Source organism: Drosophila biarmipes, chromosome 3R (genome assembly GCF_025231255.1).
Source record: "Drosophila biarmipes strain raj3 chromosome 3R, RU_DBia_V1.1, whole genome shotgun sequence".
Classification (NCBI taxonomy): Eukaryota; Metazoa; Arthropoda; class Insecta; order Diptera; family Drosophilidae; genus Drosophila; species Drosophila biarmipes.
The window spans coordinates 15,754,432-15,776,966 of NC_066616.1; the positions used below are offsets into that span (position 1 = coordinate 15,754,432).

General features: G+C 39.6%; 1 protein-coding gene across 5 annotated transcripts in view; it reads right to left on the reverse strand.

The window, feature by feature from the left end:
- LOC108031335 (maternal protein pumilio) overlaps nt 1-22,535 on the reverse strand; it is a 182,518-nt gene that overhangs the window by 155,461 nt on the left and 4,522 nt on the right. For 3 of the 5 annotated variants that reach the window (XM_050889328.1, XM_044091373.2, XM_044091378.2), the window contains exons 3-8: nt 20,964-21,770; nt 6,801-7,042; nt 6,546-6,672; nt 6,361-6,479; nt 1,868-2,162; nt 1,654-1,740 (exon numbers count right to left, since the gene is read on the reverse strand). In XM_050889328.1, the coding sequence (XP_050745285.1) occupies nt 1,654-1,740; nt 1,868-2,162; nt 6,361-6,479; nt 6,546-6,672; nt 6,801-7,042; nt 20,964-21,770 (1,677 nt within the window). Of the gene's footprint in view, nt 1-1,653; nt 1,741-1,867; nt 2,163-6,360; nt 6,480-6,545; nt 6,673-6,800; nt 7,043-14,658; nt 15,279-20,963; nt 21,771-22,535 lie in introns of those variants that run through there. The other 2 variants (XM_017104592.3, XM_050889329.1) reach the window with 1 other exon arrangement.

Consider the following 22,535-nt stretch of genomic DNA (forward strand, 5'->3'; position numbering starts at 1 on the left):
TATAGGTTTTGAAATAATAAAGGATTTGGGTAAAGGTGTCATAAAGTATGCAACAGTTTACTCTAGACCACACCTCTCAGTTACGACAACCTATTATTTACTGCATACTTTTAGTCACCTAATAAGACATCTTGAAATGATTAATTACCTTCACCCCAAAAACAGTGAAATCTCAAAGTTAAAAATTAAAAAATACAAAACAAACAAATATAATTACTAACTATCATTGCCTCTTATTACATCTTTTAGCCTGCAACGAGCTTATGCTAAACTTTTCCGCAAAACACAGGAAGCGCATTAAACTTTCACCTTTTTGCCGCCACAAAAAGCTTTAGTTTTTCATCCGTAATGACATTCCAGCTACTTTGGCCCGATCGGGCTATAGCTTAATGCTTTTTTCCTTGCTGTTGTTGCTTTAACAACATTTTCTGCCAGTGTGTTGGCTTTTTCACTTTGATGCAATTTCTCGCAGCATACTTTCAGGCAGCTCACTTAAAATACACACAAGTCAACAAAGAGCTACGATAAAGTTTTCCAGCTTCATCCTTCCCCTTCCTTTCTCCCCCTCTCCTTTTGGCCAGAAGGGAAGACAAAAGCGACACAAAAAAGCCTGCAGGATGTGTGGAGCGAGCGATAAAAAGGGGAAGTGCAGATTGCCCCAGCCTCAACGACGACTAAAGTGTGGAAATGTCAATTTGCTTTGCGGCCAACAGTTGAAGGGATCGAGGAAGGGTATACTGGGGGATTTGGGGGGATGACATAGCATCGGTAACTGCAACAACGCATATTGATTTTCAATTTGGCAAGCCGAGGGAGAAAGCCTGCGTTTCTGTTGGTTGTTTGCTAGATATAAAGCTGAAGTTAACCGAAAGAAATGACATTGACTGAGGTACAGTGTTCACTCCTAGAAAAAGAAATGAGCAATATGTTTTCTATGAATACAAGATTAATTGTTTGATATCTCAGAAATCTATAAATAAATCAATTTAATGGGTAAAGGTAAAAACATCCCAGTCGTTCAAAAATATATTGTCACATACTTTTAGAGATCGTTTCATTAAACTATTAAAAATGTAATACTCAATTCGAAACATCCAAAAAACACAAAAGTTGTTATTGAACAGCAATTGCCTTATTATGTATAGCGAGAGCCCACTGTAACCGCAGAAATGTGACTGCGAGCGAGCCTAACCAATCGACGGTTTGGAAGCCACTGGTACACAGAAGCACCAGCTTAAAAGCAATTTTGTGGCTAATAAATCCGATTTCCGTTTTGTTTCGAAATAAATTGCATGCAACGAGCTGGCCACCGCAAAGTGGGTGGTAAGTGGAGCAATGGAAACGGCAATGGAAATGGAAACGGAGATGGAGATGGAGAGCGGTGCCACTGGGAGTGTGTTTTGTGCAAGGCTGGCGGAAATGGCTACCAGGGGACGCAACAGCAGCATCCGGCGGATGCGCAAAATTAGGCAGCTTCTGTGGGTCCCACATACGGCGGCAGGCATCCCCTTCCGTTTGCCTATGCCCCCAACAATCCCCAGACCACCCCCAGCATGACCCAAATTTTCGGTTGCAAGACCACAATGAAAATGTCACTCTGGGGGCCACGGAAACAACAAACTCTTCGAATTGGTAGGATTCATCTCAACTCACCTGAACATCAAAATTTTGCTGCTGCAAGAGATTTCCGGGAGATTCCATATGATTGGGTCCAGCTGCCTGGTGATTCAACATGGGTGACTGTCGAGTAAGATGAGATATTATGTATTAAATGATGCCCATATATAATTATCTCTTTTAATAACATTATATCCTTCACTTATACCCTATTTCATGAGCTTAGCTCGATTAAACGGAAATATCTTACCTGTGCTGCCATTGGCATTCCGCCGCCAACGCCGTTCATCATCGGCGGCTGCAACTGACTCATTTGGGCGGCCATTTGCTGGTGGGCCGCATACGCTCCGCCCGCTCCGCCTCCGCCGCCGCCTCCTCCAACCCCGTTGCCAGATCCAACGACCCCTCCCAAGCCGCCGCCCATGCCCTGGCCATGATCCATGAGCATGTGGTTGAAGGGGGGCGGCAGTGGGGGGAATAGTAGATTCGGGGGGCGTGGCAGTGACTCCTCTGCAGGGGAAGGCTGACGTGAACCAGGGGTGCGACTATAATGAGATAGTAAAGGAGGTTTTAATAAGCGAAATGTATAGATTATTTGAGCGTAAAGTTATGATTGGTATTATGATTGTTATTTAAACATATGATTTTATGGAATTTTCGCATCAAAAATTTAATAAAACCTCTCTGAAATTGGTTGCTTAAATGAAAAGACAATTTAAAATAAAAAAAAACATTATATCCTTTTAAAGTATTTCCATATAGTTTGAGAGCCAAAGGACCTTAGCAGCATGTTAAATAACATTACAGTTTTCAACTGCGGCTATAAACAGTTTTGGAATCATGTCGGTTTGAGTACAACTGTAGCAACCACTTAGTCTTGACAAAAACCTCAGTGTAATCAGAGACACACACCTCAGTATGTGGACTAAAAGCGAAATGTAAATTTTTAGTCCTAGTATTGCAAGAAAGTAATTTGGTAAAAGAAAAAAATTTTATTAAATTACTCCTACTATAAACATTTGTTAAATTTGAGCTAAAATTTATGTTAATTTATTTTTTGTTATTTAAACTGATAAACGCATCACAGTTTTGCAGCTACTTGCCAAAAACGGGAGCAAAAACAAAAGACTTAAGCGGCAAACTTGTTCGATAGTCACTTATGACGTCAGCAGAGCAGCTGAATAAAGTCCATAAATTAAACACAGCATCAGCATAAAATCAACGTATCTTTTAACGAGCGGCGCTTGAAATGCAAATAAAATGGTCGAGCCAAACTTTAGATCAAACTGGAAATGTTTGCCACTGTGCGCACATGCGTTAGTCATGCTGGCAAATTAATTAATGCATTTATCTCAGCTCAGCAGCGGCTGCCATTCATTCATTGCTCTTAACCCACTGCACCCAACACACACTTCTGCAGTCGATGACTCTGCAACAACTCCAGTCTCTACTTTGTTGCCTTCTTTTCTTTCTAACAATAGTTGCATGTGCGCCTGTATAATAATTTGCCAGCTTTAATTTCATTGTCAGGTCATTCACATCGCATTAGCAACAATACATGTGACTTGATACAAAGATACAAGCTCGGCGGCAGCAGAACAAAAGTTTAGCGATCTCAGGCAGTGCTGAGAAAACTAATTTCCAAAGCGATGAAATTAATAACTGCTAAGCCAATTGTAAATGTTTTGCTTGTAAACGATTTGAACCGGAATGTTGTGTTTTCAAAAACAATGCCCTTATAAGGAAATGTATATATTAGGCGTGCAAAATAAAATTTGCATTTTATGATTATTATAATTAACAATTTGTTCAGCTAACTTTTATTCAATCAAAGCCATTTTTGTGGGTAATCAATCTTGTTTGCTTTGCTTTCAAACAATTCACGTCATAAGCTATTAAAACGGTGGAAATACTCTGACTACCTGTATTAGTCATACCGCTTAGCTGAGCTCTGTATTATTATGAATTCTGCTTGTGATTACTAACCATCTGGCAGAGCTCAACGAGGCGTACATTAAAAGTCTTCTTTCTCTTCTGCCTAGCCACAAATGGTTTAAATTTAAACTAAAATTATTTTGCGGAAAAGATAAAGCACATCTATAAATACATATTAACATAATACATAATAATAATTTAACAATCATATCTATAAGAGTAAACTTCTTAATATTTTAAATAAATATTAATAAAATTTAAATGAAAATGAATAAACACAAGCGCTACCTTATCTCACCACTCTCACTTTTCTCCATTTCTAATTTCTAGAGCGTCTAGCTTGACTGAGGTCAGGTTTTCATTGGCAACTTTCCATTAGGCCCCGCGTTCTGAGAGTCATGTCTGACCTAGCCCAAAGCGGTATGTTACTACTACGTTTATATAATCCCATTGGCCCCGCTGCTCCTCCTCGGTGCCCCCAAAAATTTTCACTTTTCGAGACAAAAGAAAGTGCGGCCCCCAAGGGAGCGAGGGCAGAGAAACAAAACCCGAAAAAATATGAGGCACCGGCAGCCAAAAAGGTCAGAGTGGCATAGCGGGTTAAGGGGACTGCAGGGGGATAAAAAGGGGAGGGGCTTGCAGTCTGGGTCACCGGGCAGAAGCCGCAATCAGTGTGTAAGCGAGCCAGGTGAGTCACTTGTCTGTCCACTTTTGGCTGCCTCGAATTATTTTTAGCAGCGCTTTTCGCTTTTCAATGTTTTTGCAACTTCAATTTCAAACAAAACGATACAAAACCACACAACAACAACAAAATAAACCATATAAAAAAGAAACCTCCAGCCGCAGCAACAACAACGCAAACAAAAAGCCAACTGAAGCCCACAGTGTAATGCAATATCAACGAAACTAATCGAAAAGTTTATAGAAATAAAAAATAATACACAAAGCGTTGACGCTTTTTATTTCAACACTTTTATTGGCTGGCGTCTGTCAAGTTTCTTATTTGTTGCTTAGACTGTTTATCTTTCAGGTCAGTTTATCTTCACATAAATTTAAGTCAGTTTGGAATCTATAAAAATGATCTACCGTACCAATTTTTTTTATATGTATATATCTCAAATAAAAATTTCTAAAACCCAAATATTTAGGGCCTTTGTGGCCATAGAATTGTTTAGTGGAAATCCAACCAAGAAACCGGAACACGTCTATGTCTGTGCTTGTATCGATTTCTTACGGCTGATCTTGTTGCAGGTGATTTTACTGCCGCTTCTGTGGCTCTTCTTGTGGTTGCTGTTGTTGCCACTTACATCATAACAGTTATTACGTTTGGCATTGAAACATGTTTGGGCCAACCGGCAATGAAATTGCAAAACAGCGTCAGCGGATAAAAAATACAAAAAAGAGAGACTGAGAAACCAGCCGGCTGCCAAGTGGAGACCAAGATAAAATAAAAGAGAGGAAAACCGCAGACTGGTTTCTTTTTCTTTTGTTAGGCCTAAAAGCTGGTTACTGCTGGTCTGCGATATATTTTGCTTCTTTTACATTTTTTAAGAGTGGTAGCTTGAAAAGCAGTCCTGTTACTAAGTACAAAAATTAAGTTTGATTTTATAGGTATTTTAAAACATGAATATTGATATGTAATTACCAAAAATGAGCTTTAAATCCAATTAAATCTACAAAACTTAATCTCAATTACCTGCCAACTTGTTTGGGCCAATAAAAACTGTCTTTGAATCAAAGCTTGGCCACCTGGCACTCCCCCTACTTTTCTGAAGCATTACTCTTTCAACATAACTACCCAAATTCCAATTTAACACACTCAAAGTGTCGTCGTATTTTCGTTGCGTCAAGTCGAAAACGCAAAACGCAGGTGGGCCACACGAGAAAAAAAGAGCTTTCCCCATCGCCATAAATAACAATTAAAACTTAATAATAAATAATGTAAATGGAAATACGAAAACTGTGGGCAGGCGCACAACAAGCACTTCATGGCTTTATGTCATACTCCTGAATGCGAAGAAACGGCAAGTGCAATTGAAGTACAAAAAAAATAAAAAAATGGGTTAAGACCAGGCAGGTAAAAAACTCAAGCAATCGATATGAGTTTGTGGGTCAACATTTTACCCAAAAAATTAAATATTCAAGGTTTGACAGTTACTAGTAAAGAGTAGGGCAATTATTAGCATATGCGCCAAAGTTTTCTATTAATAAATAATGCGGAGGCTAAACCAATAATTTGCTATGCTGACTGTTCCGGCTTAAATAAGTAATTATTAATGCCTGTAAATTAAGTTTTGAACTGTGCGAAAAACGCACATGTAATACAAAACGGAAAGGCAATGGATTTCTTCATGTAATAACATATAATCACAGGCCTAAAATTTGCTATGGTTTTGAATACAACTCATATTACTTAAAACTCTACGTAATAACCTTGGTTTGTAAAAAAGAATGACTAGACAGAACCAGTCATAATTTTCCAAGCAGTTTGCCAGTCACGATGAAAACTTGAAAAACCCCATGTATTTCCTTTCTAACAGCACTCCATGCTGAGCATTGTGGATTTGAAGGAGTGAAAGTTTATGCAAAAAAGAAAGAACCAACCTTGAACTGGAAAAATTTCAGTTTCAGTAATCATAACATGAATACCATTCTGCGGTCAAGAGAAGAGAAGTGAGAAGAGACCAACTGATAGACCGAGGAAACCAGTTTCTCCAACCCACCCAGAGCTTAGACTCTATTCTGGGGCCACTAGTTGGAGTCTGGGGCGGAGATTGAAAGTTGTCTACTTCTAGTATTACTACTCACTTGAAGCCCTTGTCATCGTCAATGCCGTTGACAACACCATTTGTGTTTGTGACCTGATCGTCCTTCTTCAATCCGTTTGTGTCAAACGGAGAGTTGGCCTTTTCCTTATCGTCGCGTGACTAAAAGTGTTGTAATATATCATTATTACCCATTACGCCTGTACCATTTGGAATTCAAAAACATACCTTATCGTTGTCGTCAAACTTTAAATTGCGCAAACGCGGCTCTAATCCAGAAAGAGGGCTCTCCTTGTTGGTGGGCGAACCACTGAAAACGTATTCAACCACTTTGGCGCAAGTCGAATCGCGGGGACTGCAGAGGAAAACACATTATTAATACTGTTTCACTTAACTTGCAAACATATTTTATAATTTCCTTATCTACACTTCACGCTCTATTGCATCAATTTGCCAACCAAAAGCTAGTGTTAGTTTTCTCACCTCAGTATGCCCGCATTGCCGCTGTTCGAAGTATCGGAGGCACCGCCATGGGCGTAGGCCCGTGAGGGGGGCGGTGCCAGGATATTCTCGCCCTGTGTGGACCAGGTGTGATCCTTCCACACTGAGGAGGGATCACCGATACCGGGGATCTGCAAGGGATTCAGCGGTCCTCCGGGATTGCTCGAGGAAACGCCCTTGCCATCGGATTTCTCCCACAATTTCTTGGCAGTGGATGTGGTGATCTGAAAAAATAATAAAATCGGTATTATTTATTTGTCAAGATAAATCTGTATCCTTTTCCTAGGTACCGTAAAATAATTCTAAATTCTTCCTAATTCAAACTTCTTAAAAAACTTTTGAAAAATGTTTTGTTGCTCAAAATAGTTTTTATAATAAAAAAAAATAGTGGATAAGTTGCGGAAAATTTAAAGGAAACATCATTTAAATCGCTACACAGCGTTCTTGGCCGTATTCCCATTGGCAATTGACGGGTTCCAGGAAAGTAAATATCAGAGAAATCACATCATCATCTCATTGACAACAATGCCAGCGACATAAATGTCAACGGAACGTTGCAAACAAATTGTTAATTAACTTTTGCCGCCCTCTTTTTGTGTGCTGCAGTGTGTGTGTTGTGTTAACCATTCCCAAAGGCAATTCCTTGCGTCATAATGCGACAGAATAAGCCACACCAACCACCCACACAGCTGACAACTTCCCGACATCCCGACACACAGTTTAAATATTTAAGAGCTTATCAACTGGGCTTAAAGGTAGGGGGTGGGACAATTGGAGGCGATATTGCAGGTTGGACGGAGGACTGAAAAGCTCTCCTTGGCTGCGACTTTTGCATTAATAACAGCGCAGGTCAGCAGGCCCATACAAAATTGTGGGTTACAAGCTACGGGAAAAAGAAGTTAGGCTCCCCAAAAATTACCATGAATATTGTACTTCCCCAGAAATCAATTTCAGTTCAATTCCATCTAAAAGTCATACCAAAAATAACCAGTGGCCTATATGCTTCCAGTTAGAATATTTAATAACAAAATGTAATAAAAATTATAATCAAACATAAATATTTGATTTATATTAGCTGGCTTTGCAGTTGTTTATGACCTAAGACAACAATTTCACAGACCCCCAAGATTTCAACCAGCTATGGCTCCAGAGATTACCAAACATCGAAATCTTTTAACAAATATTTAGCGTGGCCAATCCAAAAATTGTAAATAAAGCTTTAAGCGAGGCAAACTCAGGGAGAGCGTGAAATAAAATATAAAGAGTGAGACAAAGAAAAACTGGACAGTGCGAAAGAAAAGAAGCTTAACGCAGAAAAGTGCGAACTTACATAGATCTGCGACCAGACACAAAAGATACAAAAAGATTACCAAAGCAGTGATACCATAAAATGAAAAACAATACAAGACAAAATTCAACGAACTGCTGATGCAATATTTTTGCTATATATTTATATGGGTCACAGTCTCTGTCCACGAAGTGCAAGAAAATGAATGAAAATATTGTGGGTAGGCAAGAATAAAAATAAATCAAATAAATTAATTAAACCGCAATTAATAATATGCACAAAAAATCGGCGGCAAAGAGGTGCCAAAAATGCGGCGCCGAGCAAAATAAAAATCACCAACCGGAAAAGTGAACGACAACAAAATTAAATTCGTTTTGTTAATGAACAAAACAAAAGAAGGGAATATATTTTGGTTGAGAAAAAACGTGCACAGTAAGAAAAGTTTATATATGATTGATATGAGTTTTTTGAAACTTCACTCAACTTTAGCTATTAGCTTGAAATAATATATTTATTTTACAGCGAATGGCTTTGAACCCGGTTCACCTTACATCAAAAAGGTTGATTCATGTCGATTTAACTCTATTAACCCATCAAAATGTGTATATAATTAAGGCGATTCGAGACCAAAACAAAATCACCACCCACCTCCCCCGCAAATAGGAAAATCCACACAAAAGAGAAAATCGTTCATTAACTTGTCCTTGACTGTGAAGTTACAAAAAAAAGAGATACAACAAACACATGTACAACGCTCACACAGATACACACATCACACATACAGCTGAGCGAAAAAGGGAGCGCGTGAGCCAGAAAATAAAAGGAGAGACAGAAAACAAAAACCGGCCTCCTCTTTGTTGAAAAACATGCGTGAGAGAGCGAGAGAGAAGCCTGCGAAAATGCCTGCAAAGCAAAGACAGCGATAGCGAGAAGAAGAAATAGCCAGAAAAACAACAAAAACGGCAAGAAAATCTTAGAATGGCAAATAGGCACAAAAAATATGCTAAAGAGAGGAAAAAGTAAGCAGGGGTGGCAAAGGGGGTGGTGGGTTTTTGGCCATAGGCTTGTGCAAAAGAGAACGCAGAGAAACAACAAAACAAAGCATAAGTAGCAGAACCAGTCAGAATATCTCGAAAAAAATTCAAAATTACATTCTGCGTAAATTGTTGTTCCCCCTTTCGGATTCTGCTCAAACTCATTGTTGTTCTTATTTGGTTAAAAAATTGTTGTTGATGGGTGAATGTGTTATGTAAATGATATTCTCTGGATTGATTGAAAGTGGCTTGACAGCTTAATGGTTTCGGAATATTTTCTAATGTAGCACTTTTTGTTTTAAATGTAGATTAATAGCTGATTTTAAAATGGTTAAGCACATTTATTATTTATTATAGATAATTATCCATACATAAGTTATCCCATGGCAGCTTTGAAAACTAAATAATTAATGGAGCCATTACCAAAAATGCAAAGCCCCCATAATTATTATTTATTGACAAAATATTTTAGCTAGTTCGCCCGTGATACGCACAAATTTTGAACCAGTTCTCAAAACAAAATTAGTGTCAAAATAAAGTGAATATTCTAATAACAAAGAGCTCTTAGAAACACACACACAAAGGCCATAATCCAAAACCAGTCGCTCGTTCAATTAAAAATTATATCTTCATTTTCGTATTTTCATTTTAATGGAACCATTATCATTGGCCTTGCTTGTAGTTCCATTCACAAAACTCAATGCGTTCTCCAATAGCCATATAGAATGTTATAAATTATGCACCTAAAGTACCTATAAATCATATAAAAATAGGTTATAAATTATAAAAATGAGTTAGTTTTTAAATATTTCTTAACTGTCCCATCGTAACGAAATGCGAATTATCATTGTGCATTGCAAACAAATCCTTGGAATTATAATTCCGTCTTTGAGCGGGGTACAAAAACATTAACAACATTTAATTTTGAGCACGAAAAGCTGTTGACTTTGAGTTTTGGTGTGTAACACACACCGAAAATAAATAAACGCTGCCGCTGGAAGTGTGAGAGTGAAAAAATGAGTGCCTCAAAAAGATGTGCGAAACGTCTTGAGTCAAACATCAAGATTAAATTGCTTGACGAAATCAAGGCGGAATTGTTGAGAAGGTTGGAGTTGCTGCGGGAACACTTTGTTGCTCCCCATTCGTTTTTAAATTTGTGCTTCCACCTTTCGGTGTTGTTGTCAAGTGCAAAGACCTTTCGCGTGTCATACGAAAAGCCAAACGAAAATAAACTAATAAAAATAAAGCTAAGCACACGGGCACTCTTGGCGCAAAATAAGGAGAGAACTAGCTACGTATCTACAAAATGCACGAGAAATTGGGCGTGGCTAGATGGATTTCAGTCAAGTAAGTGTGTCTAAATATAGTTTTAATTGAAGCAGGCGAATATCACAAAAATGTAGTTTACAGAAATAAAAAAAAGTATCTTTTATGTTAAATGCATATTTTTCCAAAACTTTTGCTGTCTGGAATATGTTATATTGTAAACTATTTAAAATATCTCTTATTGAAATATCCCTTGATGATTTCCGGTTCATGAAATACCATTCTTAGTTGCATTTTTAATATAAATTCGCGGTATTTGTATCTGGGCGGAATGTTCTCAGTTATTTTCGGCTCTTCGCGACTATCGATTTTGTTCCTGTTGTTGGCCCCAACGCTTTTTGTTTGCAAAACGAAACAAAACAAAAAGTGCAGTCAGGCTGAGAAATGCGTTTATTGCGCTTTTCAACAACCGACTTTGCTGTCTGCTGTGCATATTTATTTGACTTTGCCTTTCTCCCCGAACGAGACAAAAAAAAAATAAAAATAAAAGAACAAGAAGAGAATGGGCAGAAGAAATATAGAGTGCAGTGCAACGCTAAATGGTTTTACTTTGGCGTGTGTATTTGGCAAAATGCAGCCGCTGAACTGCAGTAAATTTTACAAGATTAATTGGATTATATGGGATTTGCCTGAGGACATAAATCGTGTAGCTAGTTGCCTTAAAACATATCGGTTTATTGGCCTTGATAGAGTAATAAACGAAAGTGTTCCAGAAATAATGTTTATCAAATAACTTCAAATCTTAAAAATTTTAGATGGTATCCAATAGATACATATTTACAATTTGTTTTTTTTACATAAAAATAAATATTCCTAATCAGTTAACTCTACTTTAAAGTCTTTTCCCTCGACTAAACGTACATTGCTAACAAGAATTTTTCCCTGCTTTCGATGATGTCGAAAAGTTACTTAAAAAGAGCGAGAATTTTCCACGCAACCTGAGGTGAACCCAAGTTGCAAGTTGAACGCCACGAGAAAAGTTTTTAACGCTAAACTAAGTCACGTGACTTGCATATTCAACACTCAAATATATGTATACTGAAGAATTGTTGCACTGCCACCCGCTTTTCCTATAATTTAGCAACTTTGTTGTCACTGCAGTTGTTGTGTTGTTGTTTCGTTTTGTGTTTATTGGATTTGCCACACCCCCCCGTAGTTTACCGCCCCATAAGTTAACCTGTCCGTGTCTTCCGTCTTCTGTCGGTAAATTGTCATCAACAAAGTCACCGCTCCTTTGGCCCCCAGCTCCCCATTTCCATCCAATACCATCCTCCTTATAGAGCTGGCTTTTCTCCTCTTCACTTCAGGCAGTTGCTGCAAACATTTCCGGCGCCTTGTCCGTTTGTCCGTCCGTCGGTTTGTCCGTCCGTTAGCCGGGTCCCCCGAGTACAATAAGTCAATCCGTTTTGGCCAAGGTGTCGAGTCTCGCCTGTCGTCGTCTCTGTCTCCACTGCTATCTCCATCTCCCACCGAGTATAAATCTTTATTGCATAATTCAAGTTTGCTTTGGCACTAGGTTTTCCATTAAATGCATGGCGTCGAATGCCTTAAGTTAACAGAGATGACAAAGTTAATGACGTTTTTGGGGAGGACGTGTAAATTGAATAGTTAATTGTACATGGCAAATTAAAATGAATACTAAATACTAAAGATTTAATCATTAAAACGAGGAAATTTTTGGTAAGAAAGGTAATTTAAAGAACATTTCTTTGGTACTTTACATAACATCTCGCCATTTTCATTTAAGGAGATACAACACAAAGCTAATCTTTAGTTTAAGTCTCTTTCTGAGATCATATCTTAATTCAAGTATACGCCATTCTACCTGTGTATCATCGATCTATCTATATATTTATTTTTATTCTTTGGCTTTCAGTTAATCCCTTTGATTAATGCAAAACCTAAAAAAAGCCATGGATATCAAACAATTTGCATATTGTAAACAAAAAAGCTTAGAGTAGAATTATCCAATCGAGAACAGCCCCCAAGGTGTCAACTCATAATGGTTTCAATGGTTACAATTTAAACGCATTCAAATTGGATTACCATTTACCATTTGTGAATGCATAAATTTAAATAGGAGACATGCCCTTATCGGGTGGCGACTGTCATCTGTCGTCTGATGGGGCCACGCCCCTTTTTGGCTAAAAGCCAATTCGGGCCACAACACATAATACACACATATAGAGCCTAATCAGTCTGCGAGTTCGCTTCAGTTCAGTCAGACGCAATGCAATCAAGCGTGAAATAGATCGGGGAAAAATAGGGGAAGATAGGAAACCCAAAAGGTGGGGGCGCTCTCCGTGTTCGGTCAAAGGCAAAAAAACAACGCATCGCATATATAATTGAAACCGGAAAATATTTATTTTCATGTAAATTCCCTCCGAAAAAAGCAGAGATGGAGATACAAGGTGGAAGAACGAAACCAGTAGGGGCAGACAGCATATAATTCTACACACCCCCGGCACCTTCCCTTTCTGTATACTCGACCCACAGCGAACTCAACCCTCTTCTGGCACTGAATCTGCTCACTTTACAGTTTACAGTGCTGTGGGGTTAAAGCTACGTGAAATGCATACAAAAAACAATTGTCAGAGTGGAAAAAACAAACCCAATGAATGAATCAAATGAAAGAAAAAGCGAAAAATCAACTGCAGTCGGCGCAGAGACGAGGGCAGAGGTAACCGCAGAACGCTTTTATCTATAAAGCCCAGGCCCCTCACTCGAAAAATAGCGACAGAGACCAGAAACCGAAGCTACGCTGGGGATTTAGATCGGGAGGCTACACAAAAAAATATAATTGGATATTAAAACCCAGAGTTTTTTTTTTAAAAGGCCTTGAAATAACATTATTTATTCATTGAAAATCAAAATTAATGGAGCCAAGTTTAGTAAAGAAACATTATTGACAATTTGATAAAAATCCGTTGAAAAAATATATAACCATTTACAGAATTTTATTTGTAGTCCTTCAACTAGAAGCAAACATCGAAACAAAAATACTTTCTGTAATCACTCTCATTCTGGGGAACTATTTTCTTTTAGTGTAGGTTTTTTTGAACCATTATCTAATAGCAGCAGTAACAAGAAGAGCATGAATGAAACGTGTGTCTCTTATCTCATGAGTGCGCGCAGCAAACTAAATGGGGCTATTTAAATTATTTTAAATAAATATACGTATCTTTATAGCCCTTCTTTATTAGTGCGACAGCTTCGCTCTATCCACATAAATTTATCTTGCAACTCAATCAACTAATAACTTGTTAACGAAGTTGTTTTGAACAGCCGGAGGGATTGATACGGTAATAAATGTAATTAAAAGTCTCCTAAGTGAGAATATCATATCAATAGCAAAGATCAATTAAGCGTTTAACTTGAATATATCGTACTTCCATAACATTTGATGTATTCAAATTACCAATGAATCCTATTCGAATTGAATAATCGCTCAGATATGTTATCGGCATTTCTGAAGCAGCTCAAAGTTGATTGATTTGCGCTGTTGTCTAGCTTTTATCGGAAAAAACCTCGTTTATCAAATCAGTTATGTTCCCATGTTGATACTTAACCGCAAAGGCATTTGCTAAACACTTGATATACATTTAGTAAAGGCCTCCAACTGGTAGGATTGCTTCGATTAAAGGCAATTAACAAATATCAAGAGCAAGTGCTATTAGAAGTAAACTCAATCATTAACCGGTTGGAGCTGAAGACCGTCTACACGGAATGAACTTCAAGTTGTCGGCATCGCCACTGCCATTAGCTCAAGCAATCAATCATAATTCTGCTCCGATGGAAGATGTATCTTAGCTTAACCCTTCTTCGGAACCAAGTGTCCTCTTAGGATTATCAGAAAATTTTAAAGATGCAATGTTTATCAATTTAAAATGACTATATAGATGGAAAGTTATTCGGAATTAAAACAATTAACTTGGAATTTATTTATAAGGTAATAAGATGGGACTGTATTTAGATAAAAATCCACAAAACCAAAACTACATTTATATACGAGGCATGTGGTTGCACATACAGTAATAAGCCATGTTTGAGCACCTCTGTTATGCAAATAGGGCATTGGGTCTTCAGAGGGTTAACTTGGCGGCTCGAGCACCTGAACAGCACCCAAGCCCAGGGGACGGGGCACCGCCTAGGGGTTAAAGGGAGCGAGAGCGAAGCTTTTTGTGTCATTTACCATTTCCTGTGTGAGTGCAACATCCTCGGCGGTGCGAGCGTCCAACATTAAGTCGTGCAGTAATTTCATCATTGGACAGGCTGTGCGAGCGAGAGGGCGCGATGGCGAAGAACACACGGCGATCCAGTGCGCGACAGAGAGGGCGAGAGCAGTGCGAAAGGGACAGGGCGAGAGTGAAACACGTTACACTGGCTTTTTTTCTTTCTTTTCCTCTTTTTTTTTGCCGCCTGGTGATTCTGCTTCTTTATTTTCGGTGGGGACACACCGTGTGTCTATATATGATTTATATTATCTTCCGTGTGCAGGGATTTATGATTTATTCACCGATTCAATAACGATTTAGAATTCTCGATTTCAGACTTTCCACACTCAGCTGTGCTTTTCACACGCAAAAATCAATTTACATATAGATTTATATACAACTATGTACAAACAGACACACCAACACACGCACAGCCGCACTCGTTGCCTTAAAGCATTTTGTTGTTAATTTTCACTTGTCGGTCTCGGATTTTTTTTCGTTTGTTTTTTGGGCAAGAAACAAAAAACGTGCTTAGCGATCGGCCACAAAGACACACATTTGTTTAATTCCATGCAGACGAGTCAACTGTTGCGGCCAAACTGAAAATTCTACGCTCCACGGTTCGCGAAAAAAGATATCTCACGGCGATTGAGTGAGTGAGAGGTGGAGAGGAGAGCAAGTGAACAATTGCGAGCCAGAGAGGGAGCGAGATGGAGAGCGCGAGCAGCTGTTGTCTGACAATAACATAATCAGCAACAATTTATGCTGTTCAAAGAGCGAGAGAAGCGCTAATGAAGGGGGCGAGGGATGGGGGTAAAGGTGAGGGGGCTTCTCTGCCGCTCTCTCCACCGCCCCCGCTTTGGCACCCTCTCTGTCGCTCACCCATTAGCCGCACACGTGCAAGCTTAGTATTCTATCTGTCTGTCTCTGTTTGTGTTTGCTAAGCCGAATTTGGCATAGTTTTTTTACGTAATGCGAGAGCAAAGAGAGCCCAGCTTACGAGTGGGTAGTCAAGCTCGCTCTTCAACTCGCAGCTTTGTGCGTGTGTGTGTGAGTATCTTAGAGGTGAGCGAATGAGCGAGCGGTAAGTGATCATGATTTGCAAACACAAGCTCAAGCAGCTGTTTGATTACAGCGCAACAGAGCCGGCTACAGCGGAACTTGAATGCCCTACCATAACTTGGTAAGATATTTTTTTTAGCGAATTATAAGTACTTGTTAATCCATACTCATCTGACAAAATACAAACTTCCTATACTATCACAGAATAATTGTATACCTATAATTAATAAAATTTGCAAATAAAATTCAGGCAGAGAAATAATAATAAAGATTTCCAGTTTTCCTTACAAACCGCCTAACAAAATCCATAAGCTCTCCCCTCCTGCCATCCATCTCTGTCTCGCCCGTCTTAACCTCCAAGTAATCAAATTGCTCGCGACAGTTGCTGGCAATTAAAATCGTTTGGAGAGCGAAGTCAAACAGTAAAACGAAATTAAATTGTCAAACAATTTGCCGCTGCATTTGAGATGCTTTATTTAATTAATGCAAATGAGTGTGAGCATAGCGAGCTGGGCGAGGGAGTGACGCATCGGAGCAGCTGCCATCTCAGCTGACCACCCGGTTGAGATAATCGAGAAAAACGTGCCAGAAGGCAGATAAACGAGGCAACAATAAAAGCAATAACCTCACAAGTGAGAAGTGTGCGGCAGAGAACGAGAAAGAGAGAGAAACTAAACCAGGTCTAGCCGGCAATGCAAATCAATCAAATCCGATGAAGTTAACGTCGACGTCGCAGTGGACTACACTGCAACACCTATAAACCAACTTAGTAGTATCTTTAAATCACAGAACTAAAATAACTAATGACTTTCATTGGAAGTTGCGTCGAGCCATTGTACACTGACTGCATGGAACCTTTTCCCCTAAATATTTCTCGATTAGATCTATCTTTATTTACATCTTTATCCGACTAAGTTTATTATGTTAGGGAGCCCCTCTAGTTCAACTAATAGAAAGAAATATACATATGTAAATCGCGATTGTAGGTAAGGTTTTAATAGAGGCTCCCCTGTGGCATAGGAGAACAACAATCACACACATTTTCCTTCATTATCATCAAAGCAGAGCGACTTGGATGTCGGAAAATTGCAAACATTTCAGCTAATTGGCAAGAGAAGGAGAGTCGGAGGACAGAGAGAGACAGATGGAGAGGAGCGGCATTTGTTCAATTAGAACGTAAACGTTTATGAGAATAGGCGGCGGTTGGTGGGCGGTAAGTGAAGGAAGTGGCTGTAGTCTAAAGCAGGGCCAAGAAAGAAGGCAAAAAGAAAGAAGTTGGCGTGAAATATAAGTCCAACCACTGGCAAACTAGAAAAATTCACAGAAAGACAAATTGAATTGAGGAAATGAAGAAAATTGCAACATTTACTAGAACTTTTCCAAAAATTCTGCATAGATCTAAGCTTAAGGCGGGGTGCCTTCAATCGTGACACTTGAGATTAGTTGCTCATTATTTTCTTGTACTTTCTAAACTTGGGGTCTGAAAAACTGTTGAAACATTTACATTAATTAATCAACAAACACTAAAGATACGAGTGAAACGTACAACTAATTAAGGTCGTTAAGAGCTCTGATCTAATTATTAATTTACTAAGGAAGTAACAAATTTGTTGACCTTTTTTTGCTTTTCCTAAACAAATGGAAAAACAAAACCACAGCAACAACAAGAAAAGGAGGACAACAAAAACAATCAACAATGCTCGAAAAGCTTCTTAACAGAGATGTTCCAATTAGGAAACCCATTATCCAACCAGAAAACGCAAACGAAACGAGGGAAAAAAGCTGCGCTCAAAATCAGATGCCTCACACTGAGACAAATTCCACATGCACACACACACATAAATCATTTCGCGCAGGAAAAGCAACAAAAACATGAAAGAGAGTACGGGGAAGGGGAAAACTGGGTGGGAAAAAGGAAGAGACTAGATGAGGAGGAGAATTCGCGGAGGATGAGTAAGCAGCAGAGACAGCATAAAAGAAACGCAAGTAATAAGAACACCGCATACACGGGAAAAAATTAATTACATTTCCCAAATAATTTTCAAAAATCAAGATAATTTATAAACTACCGAGGTTACCGTATACCCCGCCATTTGTAACTAAAAATAAAAAAAAAACGTTTTAAATTATTTTATTTTTATCAAAAATAAAAGCTAATAAATGTAGTTGTAATTTTTCTCTTTGTGCAGAAGACAAATGCGAGGAAGGGGCAGAAGAAACCGAAGAGGAAGCAGAATGCGCCACATGCAGGGCAACAACAAAAAGCAACGCAAGTGAAACAATGAGCAAACTTAATGCAACAACAACAGCGCTGAAGAATCGTTGTCGCACCTCTTCCCCCATCCCCTTTCGCCCCACTCTCCTTCTTTCGGTCTCCTGCTCCCCTCTTTATCCCATTCCATTCCATTCGGTTCCGCCCGGCTGTTAAGCGCAAATCAATGACCTACGACATCAACAAGAGCGCGTCAAACACACACGCAAAGCCATAAGTGGGAGCAAGAGAGCGGAGAGATAGTTCTGGACGAGAGGTGCGAGAGGGAGAGGGACAGCACGTGGCCGAGAGGGTGGTGGGTGAAAGACAGAGGCGAGAGATAGAGACGAGGGGGATGCCAGGAGTTTAACGAATTGCGATTCCTTACCCCCCACAAACAAGTGTAGTCGAACTACAGTAAGTACTCCAAAGAGAATACTTTTAAAATAAAATTTGAATTTTAAATTTTAAACTATCTTCTAGAATCCTAAAAACTATTAGTATTAGAAAAAATATTTTTTAATATTTAAACATCAATTCTGCTGCAATTTAGACAAATAAAGGTATTTAAAAAAAATACAACATTCGAATAAAGTTAGCAACTACTGTACCAACAGCACCCCACAGCATTATTATTCCATTTTGGAGAGCTTACTGTTAGACCAAAGGCACTAAGCTTGAAAAAACTAGAGTAACAGCGCCCAGACGCCAAAAAGGAGGCGAAAAAACGAGGGAAAGAGGAAGGACATCAACAAAGAAACTGAAAAAGGCAAAAACAACAATACATAACTTTGCTGAAGCTCTCCCTTGCACGACTTCGGTTTGCCATGTTTATTTTCAGGGAAACCTCCTGCCAGGAGGTCCTTATTCTGTTCTCCCTGTTTCTTCTGCACCTCGCATAAATGCAATAAATATTTTCTTCCTCTTACTCTGTTGGTTCTTTGGTCAAAACAAAAAAAGATAGAGATTGCACAATATATGCACAGAAGGAAGTTGTTGCAAGGAAAAGCCAAGGAAAAAAGGGTGGCACAAGAACAAAGTCAAACCACGAATTGTAAAGTTTGTGGTAAGTTATAAGTGGTGAATATTGTCTCCTTTTTTGTTTAACAATATTTCCTTGTTTTCAGACTCAGATAAAGATTCAAAACCGACTGAAGTCACGGTTAAAAAAAACAGAGTTGGTCACACTAATTGAATTACTGAGATAAATGAATTAAGGAATATTTTTCAAAGAACTATGAACTGCAGATTAGATAAACTTATTTAAGTGGTTTCCATATCAACAATTTTTCGCATTAAATTCAGCATTTGAACTAACTATTATTTTTTGGTACAATAGACTGTAAATATTATAGCGACTTAAATATTTCTTAAGAAACTATCTTTTCACTTCAATGTTCAGGAAATTTAAACACCTATTATTCCATTATGAAGCTTAAGATATCTTGGAAAAAAAACCAAATTCTTAAAGGGTATCCCAGCTTCGTTACTACCCAGAACCTTTTCGGGACGACAATTTGCTTGATAAAAACATAATCGATTGCGGGCCAACCGGCACTGGCACACAAAACCCTTGCACTGTGTGCGAAGGAAGTGCAGAGGAAATTGCAGTGCCGGGTGTCAAGGGGAAATCACCTGGAGCAGAGGTCAGAAAAACGCAAGGCAGAGCGGGCAGGCGAGGACCAAAGGACCAGCGTCGAGTGAAATTCTTTAATTAAAATTGCATTTCCTATAAACAATTGTGACATAACGAGAACTTCTGCAGGCAGCATCACAGCTCATTAGTTCCCAGTACTAAATTCTTTCGCTTATGACTTGCAGGTAGTTGTTTCTGGCTAAACTGCCAGTGGTAGTCGAGTTCTCAAGTCATCAGATTGGCCGGCGGACAGGTGAGCAGACAGGTGTGTGAGTTTCCGAGCGAGTGTGCCTGTGCGGCACGGCATGTGCAATGTTCTGGCTTTATAAGGCTGAAATATTGCAAACGGAATGGGATCTATGTATCTCAGGCCCGCCCTCTTTCTCCTCCTCGCCTAGATTTCAACATTTATCTCCATTAGCAGTGCAGCAAAGACACGAATCAAGAAACCCAGGCGGCGAGCAGAAAAAGTGAAGAGCCAAACAAGAAACCAAAGAATGGTAGAATCAGCAGAACAGTCCTCTTCGACACGTTTATATGGCCACAGAGAATCTATAAAAAATATGTATTCCCCTCAAGCCATAACTAGTTATTATTTAACGAAATCTCAAACTTAGTAGGGCCCCAACAACAACTTCATGAGGCCTAAACGAAGGAAAGTTGGGAAATGGAAACGAAAAGTTTTCCCAAATGCTCTAACTATCGAAAAAGTACAAGGGAAAACCCATAAAACCCACAAACAAAGGCCAGGCAAAATTATTGATTAGTCTAACAAGAAAATACCGTCAATTGGAATTGAATGTTTAAAGTTTTGCCTACTTAATTTTTATTTGGGTATAAACTTTCGATTTAAACATGTAAGAGCTCTATTAGGACCACTTAGCCATAACTTTTTCTGAGGACACTTTTTCGATAATTCCTTGGAGTTGGTTCTGGCCATTTAATTGACAACTATCAACATCGAATAAACGCTGAATAATAAGAAAAATGAGAGTGATGACAGCAACATTTATGCAGATGAGTCATCCATGACAGTGACTTGGCTTGATAGATGGGATCAAAAAGGGAGTAAACATCTTTGCTTGCATTAAAGCGAGCTAACACTTCTATCTAATTTATCGGCTATTCTTATCTTTTGGCATGCAAACAGGGTTTACTAATTAGCTTATCATCCCCTTGCCTTATCGGTTGAATTGGAGGTCAATAAAAGTGATTGATTAGTGGCCTATAGCCAACCGAATCGATTGCCGAGGTGTTCTTAGTTAACATCTATCTATCTATCCACATTCACTGCACTAATCATGGGAAGCCAAGAAAATTAACCTATTACTCACCGCTGCATTCCGATTGGCGGCTGCAACAGCGGAGCTGTTCATATACTGATTCTGTGGCGGCATCATGGCGGCGCCCATGGGCACAGTGGCCTGGCCTCCCATGTAGACGTAGTCCTGCGGTCCTCCGGCTCCTGGCGGGCCCAGTGGCGGTGGCTTGGGCATGCCGCCGTTCATTCCCGGATGCATGGCTCCGCCGTGATGGTCGTACATGCTGCCGCCCGATTGGGCATAGGACGACATGTGACCCAGGGCAGCGGCATGGTTGAGCAAGTTCGAGTTGTACTGGCCGGGATGTTGCTGCTGCTGCTGTTGTTGCTGCTGCTGTTGCTGCTGGCCGGGATGCTGGATTCCCAGGCCGTTGCCATTGCCCAGCCCGTTGCCACCGCCCATTAGGTGATGTGGATGCCCCTGATTCTGACCCTGCTGCTGCTGCTGCTGCTGCTGCTGCTGGGGATGTTGCTGGTGTGGATGCTGGTGTTGCTGCTGCTGTTGAGCTGCAGCGGCTGCCGCAGCCTGTGACATCATGTGATTGTGCTTGGCCACCGCCGCCGCCTGTTGCATGGCGGCCATGTTGGCGGCTGCAGCGGCCATCGACGGATGGTGGAGACCGCCGTTCGTGCCGGATCCTCCGTTGTTCCCGCCACCAGCTCCGCCGCCGCCTCCTCCACCGCCCATGCTGCCCAACCCGCTGCCCATGCCAATGGTGCCAATGGCTCCGGGGCCACCATTGTTGCCATTTCCCGGCGGTCCGCCTGGGGCTGCATTGGCTGGGTTCATCGGCGGATTGTACTTCCATTTGTCCGGGTTCTGAAATCAGGAGAGATGCAAACATTGGTTAGGTCCATTAAGAATATTTCGTAATTTTCAAACATGTTTTAATTGTTACTTTTCTTAATTTCAATTTAATTTGGGACTGAACTAACCTTTGTTTAGGCTTAAGATTCAGTCCCATTTAAAACAGGTACATGAACTATTTTACCATCTATTGCTTATTTATTGCTGCCCAAAGATATCTTTCTCACTAAACACATAAATCATGCGACAAACAAAAAACGATCTTCCTAATCAATACCTCCTCCTTCTCCTTTCTTAGCCTTTTCTATCCGATTCGCGCAGTTTCATTGGCTGCTGTGTCAATGCCAAATTGCGATAATCTGTTTATGCAACCGTTTTTGGCAGCCACCGACCTTTGCAACTTACACAATCTGCGGAGGTCAACTGGGGCAACCCCCAAATGGAGAAGCCGCGAAACTTAATCAAGGAGCAGCACAACAAAACTACCTAATTGCAAAACAGGAAGGAAAGAGTGAAAAAGGAGCGAAATGGAAACCATCTGATGCTTATGCAATCGATGCTAATTGCATTGAACAAACAAACATGTATTTATGAGAACATTTTTATTTAATTGTTATCCAACCCTTCTTAAAAATGTAAGTGAAGCTGAGGGTTTTAAAATGTATAGGAATACTAAAACAAATAAATAAGTGAGGGTAGTGAGTAGTAAATGACTAGTTAGTTCTTAAAAATTATTTAAAAACATTTCTTAAAAATGATTCCAAAGAAAAAGCAGCA